Raw genomic sequence first — 21569 nt, 5'->3', positions numbered from 1 at the left:
CGCTGACGGACGAGTCTGATCCTGCAGAAACAATCATGTGTTGCTTCTTGCTCAGAGCTCTCTAATGCATCAAACACACCGCTGACAGAATCCTGCTGGATCGATCAGTGACGAAGAGCGCTTTATGGGTGTGTGCAGCTAAATTATTGCTTAATGCAAATCCTTTCCATTATTTGTATCTGTGTTTGAATATGCATATATATATATCTCATGCTGGAGGATGAGGATGGTTGGAACACAATTACAGCGCTATCTTGTCCTGCCCACAGTCATCACAGTATAATTGGTGTAATTATGACTTCTGAAGCACCGAAATTTGGCTTCAATTTGAGTGGCGTCTGTTTGCATCTGGCTGAGCAAACTGAGCAAATGTGAGGCCCTGCAGACTGGGTGGTCCCCCAGAGGCCCTCACTTTACCTCTGGGTCCTGTCGGTCAACACTTTTGGGACAAAGACGCTTTAGAAGCACTGGTGCCTTAAATGTCACAGCACACACACACACACACACACACATCACAAAGCATGTCTGTATGGATAGTGTTGTTGCAGTACTATGGTACTGGATGAATATACAATGATATTTTCCTGATATTCCAATGTATTTCAAAGAATACCATGGTATTACCAAGCTAGCATTAATACACGCTAGTAAAATGAGCATTATAAAAACTAACAAAACAATAACGTCATTTCTAAAGGTTTCCTGAACATTCGAAACATTTTGCATTATTGGAACGTTACTTTGGAATGTTCTCTGAACGAAAAAAAAAAAAAAAATGTTAGACGAACGTCCAACTAAAGTCATTCCATGAACGATGTATAGATGTTTTGAGAACATTGTAGATAAGGTTCTCTAAATGTTACTGGAAGAACTATTGTTTTAGTTGGGTAATGTCAAAAAGTTGAGTGAGAGAGTAATCAGACTTTACTTTTACGTAACTTTAATTGTTTTCCAAGTCATCGCATAATAAGTTTAATAATAGCAAAAAAATACATCATTTCTGAAGGTTTTCTGAACATTCGAAACGTTTTGTTTGGTTACGCGAACGAACATTCCATTTTATCATTTTGCATTATTGGAACGTTACTTTGGAATGTTCTCTGAATGTTCTGAAACAAGTAGTAACATTTAAAAAAATGTTAGACGAACTTAAAAACATTCCATGAACGATAACGTTTTGAGAACATTAATTGATAACGTTTTATAAATGTTACTGGAAGAACGATTGTTTTAGTTGGGTAATGTCAAAAAGTTCAGTAATTTAAGAGTTTACTTTTACTAGATAACTCATAAGTAACTTTAATTAGTTTCCAAGTCATCGCACAATAAAACAATCAGTTAAATGTTTAATTGATGTAACGTTACTTCCTGGTTGTTGTTGTTCGTGAGTAACTTCTGAAATATGAAAACGCATTACCGGCGAATAAGCAGAGCAGCAGCGAGTCCCGCACGAACTTCCAACTCTTCTGTGAACTCGGCGTCCTCGGATTTTCCATAATGTTCACGTTGATTTATGGAAAACAAACGCATCTGACCAACTTTCACATGTTAGTTGACAGTTAATTCATCGTACCGATCATACGTCTATGTTGGTCTGACTGTCAAGTTTTAGACGCTTAAAATAAAGTCCATAACGCTCCACGTGTTCCACGAGTCTCTCAGAACTTCTCCTTTTGACTCCTTCCTCTTTGTCTTTAACTTCTTCCTTGCGCTATTTTCTTTTCTTCGCTCGATCCCCTCCCCCAGGAACTTCGTCCTGCCGCTCAGGGAGTCTGGATGCGACTGAAGGGCCGCGCGGCGCCGCCCGCCTCCACCGTCACGACTCATCATCATCATCATCATCATCACACGAGCATTACCGGTTACCTCAGGAACAAAACAAGAGCCGCACGATCATTCTGGAAACACGTTCGCCTTTTTCAATAGCTGCAAATTGCATCATCATCATCATCTTCTCTCTGTAGTGTCCCTTAAGTCTATATTTAGGTCTCTCTTCAATCGTGTTTTCACGAATCCTCTCTGTGTGCATCATCCCTGACCTCAACCAAACACGAAGAGTAAACAAGAGCATCTCACTTTGATATGCACGAGCTTCAGACTGTAATTCATAGGATTTATTGTTCCACGTCTTCATAATGTATCCATCTTAAGTAGCTGACAAACATATTAGCTAACGTTCCCATTAAAGGTACAATATGTAAGATTTCTGGATTAAAATATCCAAAAAACACTAAAACAGTGTTATATATTTTGTTGGTTCACAAATGTTTTCAAGATTGTTTAAATCCAGAGAAATAAGCAATTTTAACCAGGTCACAGAGCGACCATGCGTCGCCTATCAGTGACATCATACCTGCGTACTTGCCCTGGGTTTCTGGATTTATTTTGTAGAAACCATGGAAACACCAATGTGTTTTTATTAGACAGGTGAGCAACTGATTGGATAAATTCATAGCCATAAAACTAATCATGTTATATTGCTCAACACAGTAAATCTTATCGTTTGAATTTCGTTTTCTTGATTTACCGCGAGGACCATGTTTTACCGTGTCTAATATCGAACTAGCTTACTGCCGTGTGCTACTAGTGTCTGATTGCAGCCGCCAAGCGAACACACAGAGTAGGAACTTTGAACATATAAATGTATCTAAAATTATAAACAGCGCTGTATTACCCCACATATGCTTGACCGGAAGAAGCGGAAGCGGCGACTATGGCATAATAAAAGTTCCGCTGCTCTCGAGACTTGTGTCACGCTCGTCTCTCATTAGCAATCGCTCCAGCAGCCTCGTCATCAATGAATATGATTTCTGCCCGAGTCCCATCAGATTCTTTTCCACCGGCTGTAGACGTGAAGACAACACCTCCCACGAAATCAAGGCGTCATCAAGCTATGCTTTTGTTTTGAATAAGCGACCTCTAGTGGCGAAATTTACATATCGTGCCTTTAAGTTATTTGAATGTTCTCTAAATGTTCAGTTTTAAGAAAACAAACCAGAAAGAAAGATTTTCCTCGCTATGCAAATGAAATGTTAACTGAACATTCCATTTGATCATTTTGCAAACATGTTACTTTTGAATGTTGTCTGAACATTCTGATTCTGAAATAGTAACATTTAAAAAAAGAATTTTTTTTTTTTTTTTTTTTTTTTTTTTTTTTTTTTTTAAAGATTGTTACTTGTAATAAAGGAAAAATCTTGCATATTACATATTTACATCTTGCTTGTTTCACCCTGTGCAGTTTTCAGACAGAGATAAAGGTTTTCAGTATCATGGTGTGCAAAGTCACTTGTTATCCTGAGCGGTTGAATGTATTATTCAGCAGAAGGACTGGCTTGGGTTTAACGCGCTTCCACTTGAACCACCCTTGTAACATAATGACTAAACCACACAGTGTCCTCTTTAATTATTAAAGCTTGTTATACAACAAAAGACTTCATCGTTATGACGAGGTGATGTGATTATTACCTGTGCTGCTGAGTATGCCAGTCAAGCAGGTTTTCTCTGAACAGCTGTTGTGAGCGCTAATATAACTGAATTAATTTAACTGATTTCATTTGCCCCAGAGAGCTTTCCTTTTGTCTTGTTCCTAATATGAGCAGATAGGCTCAGCTGTCTTGCATTTATTATTGTCATGACTAGATCTGGTCATGTTGATGGTCTTTTGACCGCAATATATAATTATATAACAATGTGTATCAATTTGTGTTCAGACTTTATTAATGTTGTAAGCTGCAATGTCTGGACTATATATGATAATATGATATTGGTATACCTTATAACTTATATCTCTCCTGCTAAACTGTGTTATGCAATTATCCACATTTTATTAATCATTTAATTATAAATAAGTGGTGACTTTTATTTTAGACCTTGTGTCAGATTTATTGTGTAATTGATTTGCATTTGTGTAAAGAAGCAACTGAAATATAAAGATGAAAGCACAATTTACCATTTAATCCATTAATTTAGAACAAATTATCCACGTTAAAAGAGTAAAATACTCTCATCAGTCCACAGAGTAGCGTCACAATTCCCACATCAACCGCTAGGGGGCCTCAGACCAGGATTTAGACTCAGCAGCCACACCCAAAATAAGCCAAACAAATCATTTTGGTCCACAAATCAATGTGATACTTTATTCATAAACCTAAGATCATAGATATTGTATAAATACTCTAATATAATCTACATCCTTCAGTTATTTCAATAACAACAATAACAATAACAACAAATAGAAATACAATAATTATAAAAAAGCAACAAGATTATATTAAATGGGCTGTACAAAAATAAATAACGTTTGGATATTCTGTACAAAAAAAAAAAAAGACACACCTCATTACAAAGATACCTTCTCAGAAGGCAGGAGAGGATTACTTATGAAGTAGTAGTAGGAGAGAAGACCTCCACACAATCACACACAACTAACCCACACATACATAAACACACGCTCGCACAAACACACTCTCTCCTCAGGTATAAATCCTATGCTCTTTGGTCACCCTCCCCTTAAAAAAAATATGATCCCTCTTGATCGGGTATGGCTTTGCAAAATGCTGAAAATATCAACCTATGAAGCTAAACGTAAAGCTAATGTGCGTTCTTAAACTTAATTATGCGGAAATGCATAATACCTGTTGTGGTGTTTGATTAGCAGCATGTGTGCCTAGCTGAGGTGAGATATGGCATTGATTTTGGCAAGAAAATGCATTTGTTAAATATGTGCTTTGAGTTTGCAACTTTTAAATATAGAACCACTAGAGGGTGCTTTATATAAAACACCACTACTAATGAACTCCTTTGTCTCGGTACGGCTCTTGACCTTAGGAAAAGACATTAGCTCCTATATGCCCTCTTGTGACAAATTAAACCTGTCTATCTAGTCCAGCTCAGACAGACACTACAAATGCATAGCTGTTTCATGCACTCTTTCATGAATCATCCATCATACACACCCATGCACACTCAAAATCTAACATGCATGACATCAGCATCCAAAGCAGCAGAGGTGTTCGTATTCTTCTCCTCCATCAAGACAGGTACACTGTGTGCCAGCTTTGTGCCCTGTACCCAGTGTTGGATGGTTGAAAGAAGTTTGGTTGCAGTCTCTGTCATAAAGGGCCCTTTGAATCCAAAGCACCAACTTACAGCCGTTCAAGGTTGTTGCAAGCCTCAGTGTTCAGTTTCAACAGGGAGTCAGGTTGCACAATTCCAAGCGAGGTCGTGGCTGATTTTTTGCGTTGCAGCTCTCGTTAGGCAAAATACGATCATCGTGTCCGATGCAGCGCAGTTGACGCTTGCGATAGCCTCTGCCGCATGCTTTTGAACAATCGGACCACTCCCCCTGCAGCCAGGATGGGCACGCCTGCAGAGCACAGGATTGTGATGAAGCAGGGCGCAGCTCTTCAGGACAGTCTTTTGACTGATGGCCATAAGGATCAAGGCAAAGGACGTCCCGCTTCTGGAAACCAACACCGCAGGTCTGCGAACAGGGTCCCCACTCACGTAGGGCCCATTCGGCATCTCCTGCTTCACTAATGGCATTAATGGACGGACGATTTGACCCACTGGGACGTGGAGCAAAGTAGCTGTACTTAACGCGAGGTCTTGGGGAATCTCCGACTGACAACACCTGGATAGTAAGAGCCTCAGGTAAGGGAGCGAAGCTTCGGAGGCGCTCTAGTGTGGCAGAGGAACCGCTGTATCGCAGAAGTGCACCTTTCAGAGAGATATCAGTCTCTAAAGTCGTCAGCTTATAGTCGCCGTTCAGTAGGTACGTGCCATCTTGCCGGCGAACTGCTAGGTAGCTATTGTCGTTGCGGCGGCCTCCAGGAGAGCGCTGCTTAACATCTAGGTGCGTGGCACCAGCTGGAATCGTCACTATGTCTTGGTAGCCCGGTCTAAAGTGCAGAAACAAGCAATGGTCAGTAACGGAATCTGAGGAGGTAAGTTGGAAAACTCAAACTAACTGGTTGTGGACTTACATAGCACGCTCCATTGATCCAGAAACTTTCTTGCAAGTAGATCCATCTCCTCCACAGATGCCGCATTTGTCGAAACGCTTGTTGGAACCAATGACCCGGTCACAACCGGCCTTCACACACTGGCCTTGGACACAGACTGAGGTGGAATCTGGGGTGCATGGTGTTCCATCAGCCACCTGAAGGGATTGGAGGGAACGTCAGATTACACACTTGTCTTGCATCCACCAAACCAATTACAGATTTTACAACAACTCTAGGTGGATCAGGCTAATTGAGACACTCACCTTTGGCTTCAGAATGAAGAAGTACCCAGTTCCCTTTGCTCGGCACACCAACTTGCAGCGGTCCTTGGGAGAGACTCCCGCATACTTCGGCACCCACTCGACACCTTCTCCTGAGCCGAATGACACCTGAGAGGAGATGTCATTGTGGGCCAAACACTGTTCCTCACGGAATGTCAAACCTGCGCAAACAAATGCAGTTTAGTATAAAGCAGCTTGCATTTGGTTGCATTGGTTGAAGAAGCAGTGAAGAGACAATCCCATACCATTGCTATCAGGACAGGCCTCGGTGTTGCAGGAGCGGTACTGAATTCTCTTGCCCTCACAGTATTTGCCTCCATTTTTGGGTTGGGGACTGTCACAGTCCCTAAAAGAGTATTGTACACCTCCTCCACAGGTACGTGAGCAATCTCCCCAAGATCCCCAAGTTCCCCATCCGCCATTGACTGGAGTCTTAAAGGCAACAAGACAGAAGCATTGTCAGTCCCAAATCAGAATGACACCAATTGCATATGGCAGTTCACAAGTTCACACTTACAAATAATCAGATATTATAAAAAGTGTGTGTATTTGGCATGCTGTCCGAGGGGAGGGCTCTGAGCTCGGAATTTTGGCCCGAACCCAGAGTACTGCCCCCGTATCTCTGGTTAGGATAGTAACCAGGCAAGTGTGAGGAGACGGAGTGATGGAGGGATGCAGAAAACTTGACGTGTTCCTCCCGAACTTTGTTAATAAAACATCATCAAATGGTACACCAAATGGTGCTCACCTGATATCTGGCAGCCTCGGTCTTGCTCAAGCATCGTCCTGCCATACAGTAGCTGTCAGACCCGCAAGACGTCCCATCGGCCCATGGAAAGTTCTTGGTTTGGCAGACCAGCAAGCCATTTGTAGCTGTGACGGTGCACCAAAGTGCGGCACAAGTGGTGCTCAGGTCAGGACAGTGCTGGGACTCCTCTCCAAATGTGAGACGGCACTGTCTGTCGGCATCGTAAACTGAACCTGGCAGAGCCTGGGGCAACTGCTGAGGCTTCTGGGGCTTGTCCAGTAAACACTGACCATGGCCATTGTCCAGGAAGGTTGTGACCATCAGGGCACTGCAAGGAGACCAGGGCTGTAGCTGGTCCAGATTGGACAAGGTTGAGGCCATCATGTGGGCGCTCCACTGGTCTCCATTAACGCTGGCACATTGTTTGGCATCATCATGGGGCATGTTGAACACGTGACCTACAGGAGGAGCACAATTTATTGACTTGTTCTACACCTGCATAGAGTCTAGTTTTACATAGAAACATGGGAATGTACCTACCAAGCTCATGTGCTACGGTGAAGGCTGCTTGGAGGCCGTCATCTTCAACAATGGAGCAACTTCGATCGGGATCGCACACGGTGCCCACATCCGCCATTCCCAGAGTGTCACAAGAATGAGCTCCACAAAGATCCTGCAAAATTCACAACTATGAGCGATGCGACATAATTTGCTCAGATGAAACCAGGTGTGGTATATTAAGAGAAACGTACCTGTCTGGTGAACAGTACTGCTGTGTCGTAATGCTCAGGGTGTCGGTCACTTGGTGGGTTGTGCTGCTTTTGCCACTGGCAGAAGTTCCTAAGGGTAAGCGCTGCATTGGAGGACACCTGGGGACCGTGCTCTTCATCATACACAACAAGAAGCTTCACAACTGCCAGAGTGATCGAGTTATGAATGGTAGGGTGTCGATACAGACGAGATGCCACTGCCATGATGGTCAGCAGGTAAGGTTTGAGCCCAGCTCCATGAAACTCTGCCATTGACTGGTCTGCCACAATCATGATCTCCAAATAGCGAGGAGTCGACACAAAGCGACGGGATCTGTGGTGTGCTGGAGGATAGGAAGACAGTGATTAAAACCAGATTTTTTGAAAAAGTGAAATCTAAATCACATGCACTATTTTGTCAATTTAAAAACCCTGTGAAATTACTTTTCCCATGTTGATGATCAAAGGCTTGGTCTTTTTTATTTAAAAAGCCAATAGGCTTTAACTCATAATTTCCTACTTCTTATTGTGATATTAGGGGGCGGGACATTCTTATTCCGGAGTGCATTTTATTGGACATGCATTTATATACACTCTAAAAATGCTGGGTTATTTTAACCCAAATTTGGGTTAAATATGGACAATCCCAAATGGTTGGGTTAAAAAAGGTAATTTAACCTAATGGTTGGGTTTGTCCATTTTTGACCCAAATGTGGGTTGAAACAAAACAGCATTTTTAGAGTGTACACCTGTGAGTGCATGATGATGTCATCAATATTTTTTGTCTGTTTTCCTGGAACCAAAAGACTGTTTAATTGAATGTAGATGACAAAATGTACTTTGTCAACTTTTAACAATAAAGATTCCAAAATAGCTTTTTTTTTTCCTTTTCAGTGATGCCTCAAAAAACCTTTCAGTTCTTAAAATAACCCTTTTTAGAACATTTTAATAATCTCGAGGAACGTTTTTCGATATAAAGAACCTTTTGTGCACCATCAATGCCAAAAATTGAACTTTAATTTTTAAAGAGTGTACATATAGATGCCTCAAATGAACATAAATGCTTTTTTGATTGCAAATAGTTAAGTGACTGTGTACTTAAAAAGATGGAAAGCTATTGGGAGTTAGTGCTGAGCTTGCTTACTTCTTAATTTGACTATAAGCTTCTGCTCCGCCCTGCTAATAACGTCTCCAAAACTTGCGCACTTTCACGAGAAACGTTGGCGGAAATACAAGTCCTCCGGTGCTGATCTGCGCAACATGCAGTACCAGGAGGAGAACTTCCACGTCTCTCCAGCGCATTCTCTCCCACCTCCCACTCCCCCCATCCCTACGTCCCCTTCCCTCCTCCTGCGTATGTGGAGAGATTTCTGCCCTCTCCAAGTTAACCCTCGCCTCGCTTTTGGGAAAGGCTCTTCTGCACTTTTGAAAAACGTTTATTTTTTTAAGATGAGATTAAACGAGCAGACAGAACATCTGTGCAATGAGCAACCGATTTTATTTTCCATAAAAAATTGGCGCGCAATGCGTTAAAGCAGACGCAGAACTCTCAAACCTGCTTAATTCGCTCCTCATGCGCCAGCGCGCACCGAATGACGCGGAGTCACTGAGTTTATTCGGGTTACCGGAGGCGTGCGTGAAATATTCATCTGAGTCTCTCAACAATAATAAAGTGTAAAGAAACTTCTCTTGGTAGAAAATAGATACATATTCTGCAATATTTACCTTTAGACTCAGATGGGATGGGCTCGGATTTGGTTGCAAATGGTTTCTCGGCGACCCGTTCCTCCTCCTCGTTCACCCCACACTTAGAACCGTTCTCCTCAGCCAACAACCCCCGTTTTCTTCTGCGGATGATATGGATGTCTCCATCCGAAGCCTCTCCGCTGGCGTCCGCGGGTTGGATGAAGTACTCTTCGCCGCCGACATAGAAGCCGCCCCGCAGTCCATTGCACAGATTGATCGCCGCAGCTGAAAGTTCTTCTCCGTTCACGGTCCCCGAGAAGAAGCACCGCGCCTGTCCCGCGCTGTCAAACTCCTCGGACTCCGGTTTCCCCACCATCTGGAACACAAACCCAGGCGCTAAAAAGGTCTGATCCGGTTCCAGCACCAACACCATCTGATTTCCAAAGACGTCCAAGCGATAGATGCGTTTCTCGGATTCCTTTTCCCGTGCCTCTGCAGTATGAGTCGGTTCGGTGCCGTACGAGTCGAGCCGGACCGGCACCACGGTGCTCTCTTCCCACGCGCTCTGCGCCGCGTTTACGCACAGCGCTGCAACGAAACCCAGTATGACGCGCAAAAAAGACATTATATTCCTGTTGGGTTCTCAAGAGCAAAATGATGGACCAATCCTTACAAAGTTTTAGTTCTTTGAGAATTTGACTCCCGGAGATGATAGACAGAAACAAAATCAGAAAACTGCAATAGGTACCAATCCAGAGCTGAAGTCGACTCAAAGTGGAAATAAATAAAATGATCGCAGTCTCTAGCAGCAGTTGAAAAGACGAGTCTTAAAAAGCATCAAAAGCGGGCAGTTTTCCCTCACTGTCTCCTCGAGTTTCAACTCTCCTTCTGTCTTAGAAGCTAGAAGCCCGGCTCTCTATATATGCTCCAGTGCAGGACCACCCCTTTCCTGAAGCCCCTTTGATCTACTGCGGTTAAATCTAGTACGCAACTAGAGAGCTGGAGCACAGCCACAATCATCAATCATCAGAGTACAACACTTACGACCCAAAGCTTCTCTTCTGGCCCTTTTATTAGTCATTCGAACTCTTTATCAGTCTATACGCGTGCTTTGTGCATTTCTACGATTTATATAACTAGCAGAGTCCAAGTCCATTCATACTCTGAGAGTTAGAAGTGCGTGAGTCTCCTCACCAGATTCGGATTCTAACTTACAGGTTTTTAAATGTTTTAAAAGCGTGTATTCGAACATTCCAATTTATCATTCTGCAAACATTTTTGGAACGTTACTTTTGAATGTTCTCTGAACGTTCTGATACATAGTAACATTTCAGAAAAAAACAGCATTCGAAAACATTAAGAGCAGAAAAGTTTGAACGAACGTCACTGGAAGAACGTTTGTTCAGAACCTTGAGAGAACCTTGCCAGAACGTCCCCTGTTAGCTGGGAAAGGGTGTTAAGGTGGACCGCTCCTAAAACCCGGATCCCCTCCTCCAGAAACGCATCTTGTGTTGGGCAGGAACTCCATCCAAAATTAATTATGAGCGGATTATCGCTCCCGCCTCACAGTGTCGGAGGAAATAGTTTGTGTCTCGCGCGTTTAATGGGCTAAATTTAATTTAGGTGGTCGGATGACCTTCTAAAAGAAAGTACATGCCGTCCGAGAGTTTTGAATGAAAGGAACATCAAGTGTGCACTTGATGAAGATTCACTTTCATAATTATACAATTAAACTTTATGTTCCATTGTTCTGAAGCTGATGCTTCAGGCGTTGTGCTTAGTAATGCATTTATGAAGAATATCTGAATTTGAGGCAACTATAAGTTAATTTATGCATGCATATGGAACTTATTATGAGCTAATCAATAGTTTTCAGTCAATCCTCAAATTCAGAGAGTTGAAAGTCCACCTTAACTGATTTTAGTGTCATTTGGAGGTTCAACACAAATCCACCAGATGGCAGCAGAACACAACAATTCATTCACTCTTGCTTTTTGAAAATTAATTTTTAAGAGTTGGCCTAAAAATAGGCTGGCTGTAAATTAATATATGCTAATAAAATAACATCTATGACAACTGTACAGGTATAAAAATAGCTTAAGAAGAAAGTATAACATTACACACTGTACAGGTCAAATACACACTTTTACAATAAATCAATCAATTTATTATTATTTTTGGAAAATGTTTAAATTAAAACACATGATATATAGTTATTAGAATGTAAATGGTGCGGCCAGTTTTATGTGTTTAATATTATTTGAACTGCTCCTAATTTTGTCAGACAGCAGGTGGCGCACCAGCATCATTTATGATCTCAGCTGGTCTCTTTAGGTTAGTCTGATAATATGTGCAGAGAAAGCTAGAGTGTAATGCAAGGCTCATTAACCTTATAAAACTAATGAGAATAAACACTGTAATAAATAATCAGGAGTGACACCGTATTTAACTGCAGTGTGAACGTGGCATAAGATGTGAAGTCAGAGATTTAGGACAGACTGTAGCTCAGTGGAATTATTCTCAATTGTGTTTCATGATGAGTTTCAGATGTTTCTCCATAAATTCATTAGGAGAAATAAAAACAGTCAGAGATATAAAATGAATATAGAGCAGCTCAGATTATTTGATGAGAAATGTTGAGATCTGAGAGCAGATATTGAGATCTCTAGACATTTTATTGCAGATTTCAGTATAGTTTATTAAGAAAACAGTGATTTGAGCAGTTTTATCAAGTAAAACAACCCATAAATAGTCTGTAAAAAGTCTGGTTTTATTAGTTTCTGTGTGTTTCAAGTACGTTTGTGAAGTAATTCGCCATCATCTTTACAGTTTGACTAATAGTTTTTTTTTTTTTTCTTAATAAAAACTGATCAAATGTTGTTTTTGTATGCTTATTGACCTGTGAAATCTCTGATTTAAAGCTGCTTTATGGCATTTCATGATTTTTTTAGTGTCATTACTGTTTAACATAAATAGCCAGTAATATATTTTAGTATGTAGTTGTGTATATCAAATGAAAGTATTGTCAAATAAGTGTGGATAAAGAGCAGGTTCCCATGTGACAACTTACCCCATAGGGTCAGCGTGTGATAAATGAACTGGGAAATAACAGTGGAAATGTTCATTAGCGTTTTTGCGATTGTTATAAATGCATAAATTACACCTATAAACCCGCTCTGAGAAATATTCACTGGAGTAAAAAGTGTGACAACTTGCCCCTCCTTAATCAAAATTAGAAATATCACCCTCCACTCTTGTTTACTTTAACGGACTTAAAAAACGTTTATTGGTTCCATTTGAGAAACTAGTTAGAGATGTTAAAGAGATAGATCACGCAAAAATAATCATTTACTCACTCTCAAAAGAAGAATATTGGTAACCAAACAATGTCTGGCCTCCACTGACTTACATAATGTAGAAAATATGGGGTTTGGTTACCAAAATATCTTTTTGTGTTCAACAGAACAAAGAAACTACAGGTTTAGAGCAAATTGAGCGTGAGTAAATGACATAATTTTTATTTTTGGGAGAACTAAACAAACAGTGAAAGGACATTGGCAACAAATGAATCAATAAAATGCAAACTTTTAAATATAGCGCTTTGTTTTATATACACATATATTCATGAAGATGGCTAAAAAACACATTTTCTTCAAAATGAACTATTCTGCTCACTCATATTTCTAGTTAAATAGTATTTATGAGACAAAATGACCATAACAATAAATAAATTCATCATGTGTTTTCTTTTTTTCACATACCAGTTGTACAAACAATAAATTATAAAAATCAGTGCTGTGTATTTTCAGTGAAACGGCCATTTCCCATTGAGACGGTAAAACAGTACTGCATACATGGAGAAGAGAGATGAAATCTTGAAAACACACTGAATAACAACTTCAGCAGGTTTAAAGTCAACACTGATGTGCATTCGCACTTCTGTAATGTGATGCATTTCCAGGATATTCACTGAGAAAAAGCATGTCATATTATTCTGGAATATTATCATGACAATTTAGAATAACGTCACAGATGCACCGTTCAAAATAGAGTCACTGTTGATTTCATGTTGACTTTCTGCTGGTCATAATAACACACATATGAATCACATATCTGACAAGTGCTGTTCATTTGCATGAGCGTTTGCATATGTAAATAAGACTGAAGCATGAAAACATTGTTAATTCAGCTTCAGTGTCTCACGGTCTGAGAAATGAAGGTTGAACTGAGGTGTAAAAGGATTTAAAGCAATGTTCTGGTAAGCTTCAAAGGTTGTGTTTACAGTAACACACATACAATGGAAGTCTATGGGGCACGACATTATGTCAGAATACATTTTAAAATACAAACACATCGCCACAAGACTTAAACATGAAGCATGTTAAACAATTCATCTCATCTGTGCAAAGTTATATAATTAAACTCCTGCTTAAAAGTTCACTCAAAAAAGGGATTTTGCATTTAAAAATGAAAGAAGAAGCATGTTTACATGGAAAACAATGGAAGAGCAGCGAGGTGGAATGAACCTATTATGGTTCAAATAACACATTTATGTACATAGCAATTAGTATATAAGGTTTTTTCTGCATTAACCCTGTGTAAATGTTCTGCCCCATAGACGTCCATTTAAAGTGTTACTTTTAAAAAACGTGAAACTAATTATTTTCTGTGATAACCGTGTCACAGATGCTGTGGAAACACTTTACAATAAGGTTACATTTAGTTAGTTAACATGAGCTAACAATGAATAACTAGATGAGTAAAGTTTGTAAACAAACTTTGAAGTTGACTTGAGAAAGCCAGACCAGAAGGTTTGAAGTAGTTTAAACACCCTTAAGATTCAAGGTTTTAAGTTCTTAAAAGAACATCTTTTCTTAGTGTGAAGATCATTTGATAATCTAAAGAACCTTTTCCCACTATTTTGTGCGACGGAAGGGTTCCATGGATGTTAAAGTTTCTCCATGGAACAAAAGAATGACAAGTACTTTTATCTTTAAGAGTGTGGTTAATATCTATGTTTCCATCCAAAGTTGCGAATTTAACTAATATCACATAAAAAATTGGGAAGCTGGTGCAAAATATCAGTAATGAAAATATAAGTTGCTGCAATTGGCTTTTTTCCCCTCCATCATAAATGACAGTTGGGGGCTCGTCCGGGATATTCGCAAGAAAAAAGACTTTTAAACCAAATCATTCTGATGACAGACTTTTTGACTCAGGCATTTCAGAATTACCAAACCAAGATTTGAGGTGCTGTGATGTGATTGGTCCACTTTTTTTCCATTTTTAATGTGCATTTTTAGAATTTATTGTTTATTTTTTATGCGATATCCCAAAATGCGCATAAAAATAGGTAGATGGAAACATAGCTAGTGTTAAATTTCAACCTTTACTAATATATTTTTTTAAAATAAACATTGTATTTGTTGTACTGTGATATAACATAAACAAAGCACAACTGTATTTTAGTTAATTAATGTTAACAAATAAGGCCTTATTGTAAAGTGTTACTAACTTATTATGAACCCAGAACATTTCTCTAAACCACACAGACATGTAAACAGCGTGATCGGCTGGCGTTATTGCGAGTATCGAGGGCACACAGTGTCGTTCCAGAGCACCTCGAGCCCTGAACAGATAAAATGACACACACATTTAAATCACAGAGCCCTATTTCATTTTTCCATAACAAAGAAGTGAAGATCAGTTCATTAAGGGAGTTTAAGACTCAAACGGACATAAACATGGAGCAATGTGTTTCAGCTCAAAAACCCTGAAAATCAGCTCAGGAACAAACCGTCAGTGACAGACTTCATTGAAAACCCTTATGAGACTGACCGCTCTATTCCTGACCCTAGGGTAATCTAGACCCTAAATGAGACGTTCACACTGACAGCGATTTGCAAAATTACTTTGGGCAGTCATTTTCAGTGAGAGTTCAGTGAGAGCAAACCAAGTTTAACTCAGTTCAGCTTCATGCAAATGAGCTATGATGTAATGCAGCGACTACCAATGGGAGCGCAGACTGATACAGCTGCATAATGCAGTCGAGCAGGGCTGCACGATAATCTGATAATCACCATTATTTTGTTTGAAAATCATAATCAAGACTTCAGTCATGATTGTTTTCATTTGCGAAAATTAATCAGAATATATATGTATCTATATATTTGCAGGGTCTATTTTACATCATGAAAACTTTAAAAAAGAACTTTAAAAAAGCTTCTCTCCAAAGCAAAACCAATGAAATTCATTAATTCCTATAATTCCAAATTACGTTTTCATTATACTATTAAAACAACAACAAAAAGACTTTGTATTGTCACTCAGAGGTTGCGAATTTAACCACAAGATTCATGTTTGGATTTATAATATTGCAGAAAACTATGCTTAATTAATAAAAAGTAGCAGAAATCGTGTTTATGATTAAAACGCGATTAATCGTGCAGCTCTACGGTCGATTTGGAATGGCGGTTACACTATTTTAAAGTGGCGTTGTTACAGTTGTTACAGTACACAAATAAGTACTGAGTAATATCAATTAACTACATGTACTTACTATAGGCTTAAGGTTAGGGATAGTTGCTTTTAATTATACATATTTTACAGTTGTTAATATAGTAAGTTCATGTAACGTTTAACTGAGTCACCTTAAAATAAGGTGTTACCAGAACTGATTGTAATATCAAACGGTAACAATGTACAAAAAGGTTCCATTTGTAAACATTAGTCACTATAAATGAAAAATAATTCTAAAGCTTAATGTTAATCATAAAATCAAAACCTGTATTTGACATTAACTAACAATGAACAGTTGTATTTTTATCAACAGACGTTAAATACTGTAACAAATGTAGGTTTATTTTAAGGCGTCCTTGTTACAGTGCAATTATACAAGTACTGAGTAATATTAATTAACTACATGTACTTACTATGGGGTTAGGGTTAGGATGAAGTTTGGTTTGGGGTTAGTTGCTTGTAATTTTTAGTTATTATTATAGTAACTACATGTAACATGCGTAACAAGGACACTAACATAAAGTGTTACCCAAATTGCTCATTGTTAGTTAATGCATTATCTAAAGTTAACTAATGGACCTTATTGTAAAGTGTTACCCATCAAACACTACAGTAACATTTAAATGACTGCCAGTGTGAACTCAAGGGGCGTGTCATATGGATCAGGGGGTGTGGCTTTGTCAATGGGGCGTGGTCACACATTGCCACATTCAAGGCTAGAGCCAAAGCTCCGTGTCCGAGTCATAAAATGTGCAGAATCCACAGTGATTGTGTTTCGAGCACTTATACAAACGCAACTGCATGTACGTGAGGGTTCAGTCTACGTGCTCTACATCCTCAGCACTTTTTAATCAGGCAGTGTTTGAAGGCCGACGGCCGGGTGCTGAGCGTGCAACTCTTGGCCAGCTTCCCTTGAGGGTCTTTGCACTGAACTGTGCGACTTTGCCAACCCGTATCGCAAGTTCTGGAGCATGTCATCCACGATCCCGTCACCCAGCGCGGCCCCGTGGGCGTCGTCGTCGTCGGAGGCTCAATCGTCGTTGTTGGAGGAACCTCGGTAGTAAATGTCACCAACTCTGCCGACGACAAAGCTGCGGCTGTACCCGAAGCTGCGGCGGATGTCCTAGGTGGAAGAGGCGTTTTGCGGGGCATGAAGAAGCTGTAGCGGATGTCTAGTGGTTTCTTGGAGTCCGTGGCCAGAATCTGCACCAGCAGGCTCTCCTGAAGGGCCCCGGGGCCCATGCTGTGAAGGGCCTCGTCCCGCTGACTCCAGCCGGTGTAGTTGAGAACCGAGCCGTTGAGGGGGACGATGGTCTCGGACGTGGAGATCATGAACTTCCCGTTCAGCAGGTATTCTCCTCCGGGCCGCCGCAGGGCGAGGTACGCCGTGTAGCGCGACTGGCCCTTTGCTTTGTACTGCCGGACCTTGAGGTGCGTTGAACCCTCGGGGACCTTCACCACATCAGTGTAGCCCTTACTGGAGAACAGAGAGGATGTCAACATGTATTTTTGTCTTATTTTGCATTTTGTTTTCCAGTACAAATATCTAAACATTCTTCAATCAAGACACATTTACTGGAGAAGCAAAATGACTTCAGACAGATTTTTTTTTTTTTTTTTTTAAATGTAAACTCTAAATGTATCTTGATTTAAGAATGTTGTAGTGGAAAGGTAAAAGAAATCTTGCAATGTGATGTTTAATAATAAACACAAATGTTTAGCATTTTGCATAATTCAAACAAATAGGACCAATCAATCAATCAATCAATCAATCAATCAATCAATCAATCAATCAATCAATCAATCAATCAATCAATCAATCAATCAATCAATCAATCAATCAATCAATCAATCAATCAATCAATCAATCAATCAACCTACCAAGCAACCAACCAACCAACCAACCAACCACCAAATCAATCAATCAATCAATCAATCAATCAATCAATCAATCAATCAATCAATCAATCAATCAATCAATCAAACAATCAATCAATCAATCAATCAATCAATGCCATCTGGTTTGAAGGTAAGAGTTATGAAATTACTTTTTCTCATTTTTAATAACAAATTTGCCTTGATTTGGTGTCGTCTTTGTCTATGTTGTTTTGTTTCTATAACACTTTTAAATCTCAGTGTTTCATTAAGGTATCAAATCTGTTCCTCCTCAAATTCCTCAGGAGAATTCAAAACAGACCCAAAGTCACTAGTCATCGTCCAGTAAGAGTCTAGAGCTTTTATATGAGAAATGTTTGAGTTCATACTGAGGATTCTGAGTGTGAATCTGAGCACAGTTTGAAATCTGAAACTCTAGAGAGAAAACGCGACATTACTTTTGTCTTTTTCTCAGGAGGAACATCTGAGAAGCAGCAAAAGACTTAATTTGCTCTCCAATGAATTTCATTTCATAGAAGAAAAAAAATTGAGCTGTATTGAGGTATGATTTCTGATTTTTTTTTTCTTTTATGCTGATAGGAATGCTCTCCCAGGGAAAGCAAAGGAACATTTCCTACTTCTGTAAATCACATTAGGCATCCAATTTTGTATGTCTTAAGCTGTGAAAGAGAATCAGAGAGCATCAGATTTCCAGATGTGAGAGAGTAGAATAGATCTAGATGAGCATCTGTGTGTTTGTATCTACTTGGGCATATTTTGGGGACAATATAAAGCAATAGAAGTGTAATGTCCTCATTAGTAAATGTGTGTTTTCTAACCTCTTCTTGGTGAAATTTCCAGCCACTTTGATGCAGCTGTTTCCATCGCCACCACAAATGCCACACTTGTCGTACTGAAGTTTAGAGCCGATGATCCCATCGCAGCCGGTGCGAACGCACTTCCCTTTCACACACACTGAACTGCTGTATGGCCGGCACTCCGTCCCATCAACCACCTGCCGGAAAACAACACCAACATTGTGTTCATCTATGAAATGCCACAAGTCTTTTTCACATACTCAAGGTTTGATAAATTTATCAATAACAACTAAAAGTACCAAAAGCACTATGGTAATATTGGACATGACATTATGAAAACAGCGAGCATTCTGGCAAGGTTCTCTCAACATTTTCCCAGTAATGTTAATAGAACGTTCATTCAAAGTTATCTGGTCTTTAATAATGTTATTCCAAAAACATTATTTATACATCATTCAAGGAACCATTTTAGTTTGACGTTTGTCTAACATTTTTTAAAATGTTACTATTTGTTTCAGAACATTTTTAGAACATTCAAAAGCAACGTTCCCATAATGTTTGAAGAATGATAAAATAGAATGTTCGAATAACCATGAAAAAACATTTAAAAACTGCACTTTTTTGTGTGTCCTCAGAGTGCCCCAATATATAAGCATGTCAAATGTGGTGAAAATATATAATTTCGTTTAGGAGATATAGACATTTATATGTATGAACCCAGTGCCGCGTTAAGCCTTCGCGGGGCCCTGGGCTAACGAACGCAAAAGCCGGTCAAATGCAATAGATCATCGTTAAGACATTGTATGGACCCTTTCTTTGTCCATTTATTCAGCTCCTTAATGATTTTAGTAGTAACAGCATAGATAAGCTTTAGCAAGTTATTGACAACATTATTTCTATTATGCTTCATTTTTATGAACATGCACACGGCTTCTGTCTCGCGCACAGACGCGCGTGCTAAAAGTCTTTGGCTGCGGAAAGATGCGTTCGGCGTGTGCACTGCGCACTATATAGTGGACTTTTGTTGTCAAGCACTCAATTCACTTTCGCATGGGCTGTTGTACAGTACACACACGGTCCGTGCCATCACAAAAATTGGGCTGCACGCGGACGGGGAGCGCGGACGTCTGCGAACCCTCTTGATGACGAAAATTACGCGATGCGAACGCCCGAAGTATACCTTGGTATTAATCCTGTAATAGCGGGCCACCAATCCAGCCATATGCACGTGCATACCCAGACGCTACGCACACTGTCCTGGTTGTATTCCTGCGTGCGTGTCCGCTGCGCGCCTGTGACTCTTGATTCGGGTGTGACAACGATGCGTTTTAAAACGCAAAAGAGGATTGTCTCGCGGGCCCCCCCAGTGTTAGGGGCCCTGGGCTGCAGCCCATGTTGCCCATTAGGATAACGCGGCCCTGTATGAACCACACCCAAAGTTATAAGCATGTAAATAATTTTTTTCATCACTAGGTGGCACTGGTCCCAAACTTCTCAGACTCCTTGAGGGCATCATGCCGATGACCCATACTGATTTTCATAACAATATGTTCATGCGTTTGTAAAATACAGCATTTTGTGACAAAATTCAAAATGGCCGGTATAGGAACATTGGATGTCACTCAACTCGGCATGATGCTTAAAATCTAACGAGACCACTTTTATGATTTTTTGAAAAAACGTTCAGAAGTTATAAGCTAAAATAGCCATTTTTCTTATCTCCAGACCAGTAGGTGGCGCTATGCCAAAATGCAGCATATAGCCTCAGGTCATGCTTGTAATGATATGGACCAAGTTTGGTCTGAATACGATAGAGCGTTGAAGAGATACAGCCTTACGTCTATTTTCGCAAGCACTACGTAAAATTCATTTGCGCATTTTTCGAAAATGGTTTGACAAATCGACTTGAATTTCATATATTTTTGTTGGGATGGTCTGAAGATTGAAAATTAAAACAGAAGGAGTTTGAAAAGTATGTTTTTCAGAAAATTCAAAATGGTGGAATTTTGTTTAAATTCTTAGCATAAACATAAGTGCAACTTTGGACAGTTGGTGGCGCTAGAGGGATTGAGTTGGAGACTCAGACTGCCCTCTATCAGTGTGCCAAATTTCACAACTTTTTAACATATGGTTCTATGGGTTGCCATAGACTGTAAGAAGGAGAAGCGGAGCGAAAGAATAATACTAATAAGATACAATAGGTGCGTACGCACTTTCGGCTCCTAAAAATGTTAGACGAACATCCAACGAAAAGTTTCAGAAACAAACGATTCCATGAATGTTTTTGACCAGATAACTTTGAATAAACATTCTATTAACGTTACTGGAAGAACGTTCCTTCATAGCTTTGAGAGAACCTTGTCAGAATGTTCTGAGAACATTAGCTGGGTTTGAAGAAGTAACATTAAAAAAATGTTATATAAACACCATACGTTTACATGGTACTTCAAAGAATACCATAATATCATGTCCAAAAGCGATTGTAATCATTCTGTATGTTCAGTAAATCTTAGTTATCTGATATGAAGCACTTCTGGAGACTCGCTCACCCTCTGTGCGAACACTACATAGTATCCCGTCCCTTTGGCCCTGCAGGTGAGTTTGCACATGTCTTTGGGAAGAACGCCGGCAAACTTCGGCACCCATTCCACGAACGTCTTCACTCCTTTAGGATCCGTCTGAGGGCCGTTCCGCACCTCACACTGCTCCTGTCTGAAGCTCTTACCTAACACAGACAACAACATGTGAAGGGATTGTGGGATATGTTGTGAAAACACTCACTAACTGAAGCTGAACCGCTGACACACAACACATGTTTGCAGTGTTTTGTGCATCTCATGCATCAGTCTAGAATGCACCAGCAGAAGAGTGGCAAAAACTCTTTA

At 40.0% G+C, this 21569-nt stretch overlaps 3 protein-coding genes across 4 annotated transcripts in view; all 3 read right to left on the bottom strand.

Annotated features, from left to right (window-relative positions):
* The window catches only part of cyyr1 (cysteine/tyrosine-rich 1), an 8701-nt gene extending 6886 nt beyond the window's left edge, over window positions 1–1815 (bottom strand). Inside the window, exon 1 of the mRNA XM_067404529.1 lies at window positions 1418–1815. Coding sequence (XP_067260630.1) covers window positions 1418–1496 — 79 coding nt within the window. The 5' untranslated portion in view covers window positions 1497–1815. The remainder of the gene's footprint in view (window positions 1–1417) is intronic.
* A 2129-nt stretch (window positions 1816–3944) lies between these two features.
* adamts1 (ADAM metallopeptidase with thrombospondin type 1 motif, 1) lies at window positions 3945–10352 on the bottom strand. The gene is made up of 8 exons (XM_067403128.1): window positions 9512–10352; window positions 7790–8130; window positions 7578–7710; window positions 7038–7495; window positions 6535–6721; window positions 6272–6450; window positions 5988–6163; window positions 3945–5903 (listed from the first exon to the last, which is right to left on the bottom strand). The coding sequence occupies exons 1-8, from the start codon at window positions 10095–10097 to the stop codon at window positions 5189–5191; spliced, it is 2775 nt and encodes a 924-aa protein (XP_067259229.1). The 5' UTR covers window positions 10098–10352; the 3' UTR covers window positions 3945–5188.
* A 2557-nt stretch (window positions 10353–12909) lies between these two features.
* Window positions 12910–21569, bottom strand: part of LOC137033127 (A disintegrin and metalloproteinase with thrombospondin motifs 5) — a 50936-nt gene continuing 42276 nt past the window's right edge. For both annotated transcript variants that reach the window (XM_067405265.1, XM_067405266.1), the window contains 3 exons: window positions 21234–21409; window positions 18706–18881; window positions 12910–17468 (listed from right to left, as the gene is read on the bottom strand). In XM_067405265.1, the coding sequence (XP_067261366.1) occupies window positions 16829–17468; window positions 18706–18881; window positions 21234–21409 (992 nt within the window). In that variant the 3' untranslated portion in view covers window positions 12910–16828. The remainder of the gene's footprint in view (window positions 17469–18705; window positions 18882–21233; window positions 21410–21569) is intronic.

The sequence above is a fragment of the Chanodichthys erythropterus genome, chromosome 12 (genome assembly GCF_024489055.1).
Source record: "Chanodichthys erythropterus isolate Z2021 chromosome 12, ASM2448905v1, whole genome shotgun sequence".
NCBI classification, from domain to species: Eukaryota; Metazoa; Chordata; class Actinopteri; order Cypriniformes; family Xenocyprididae; genus Chanodichthys; species Chanodichthys erythropterus.
This window is presented reverse-complemented; position numbering and strand designations above follow the sequence as displayed.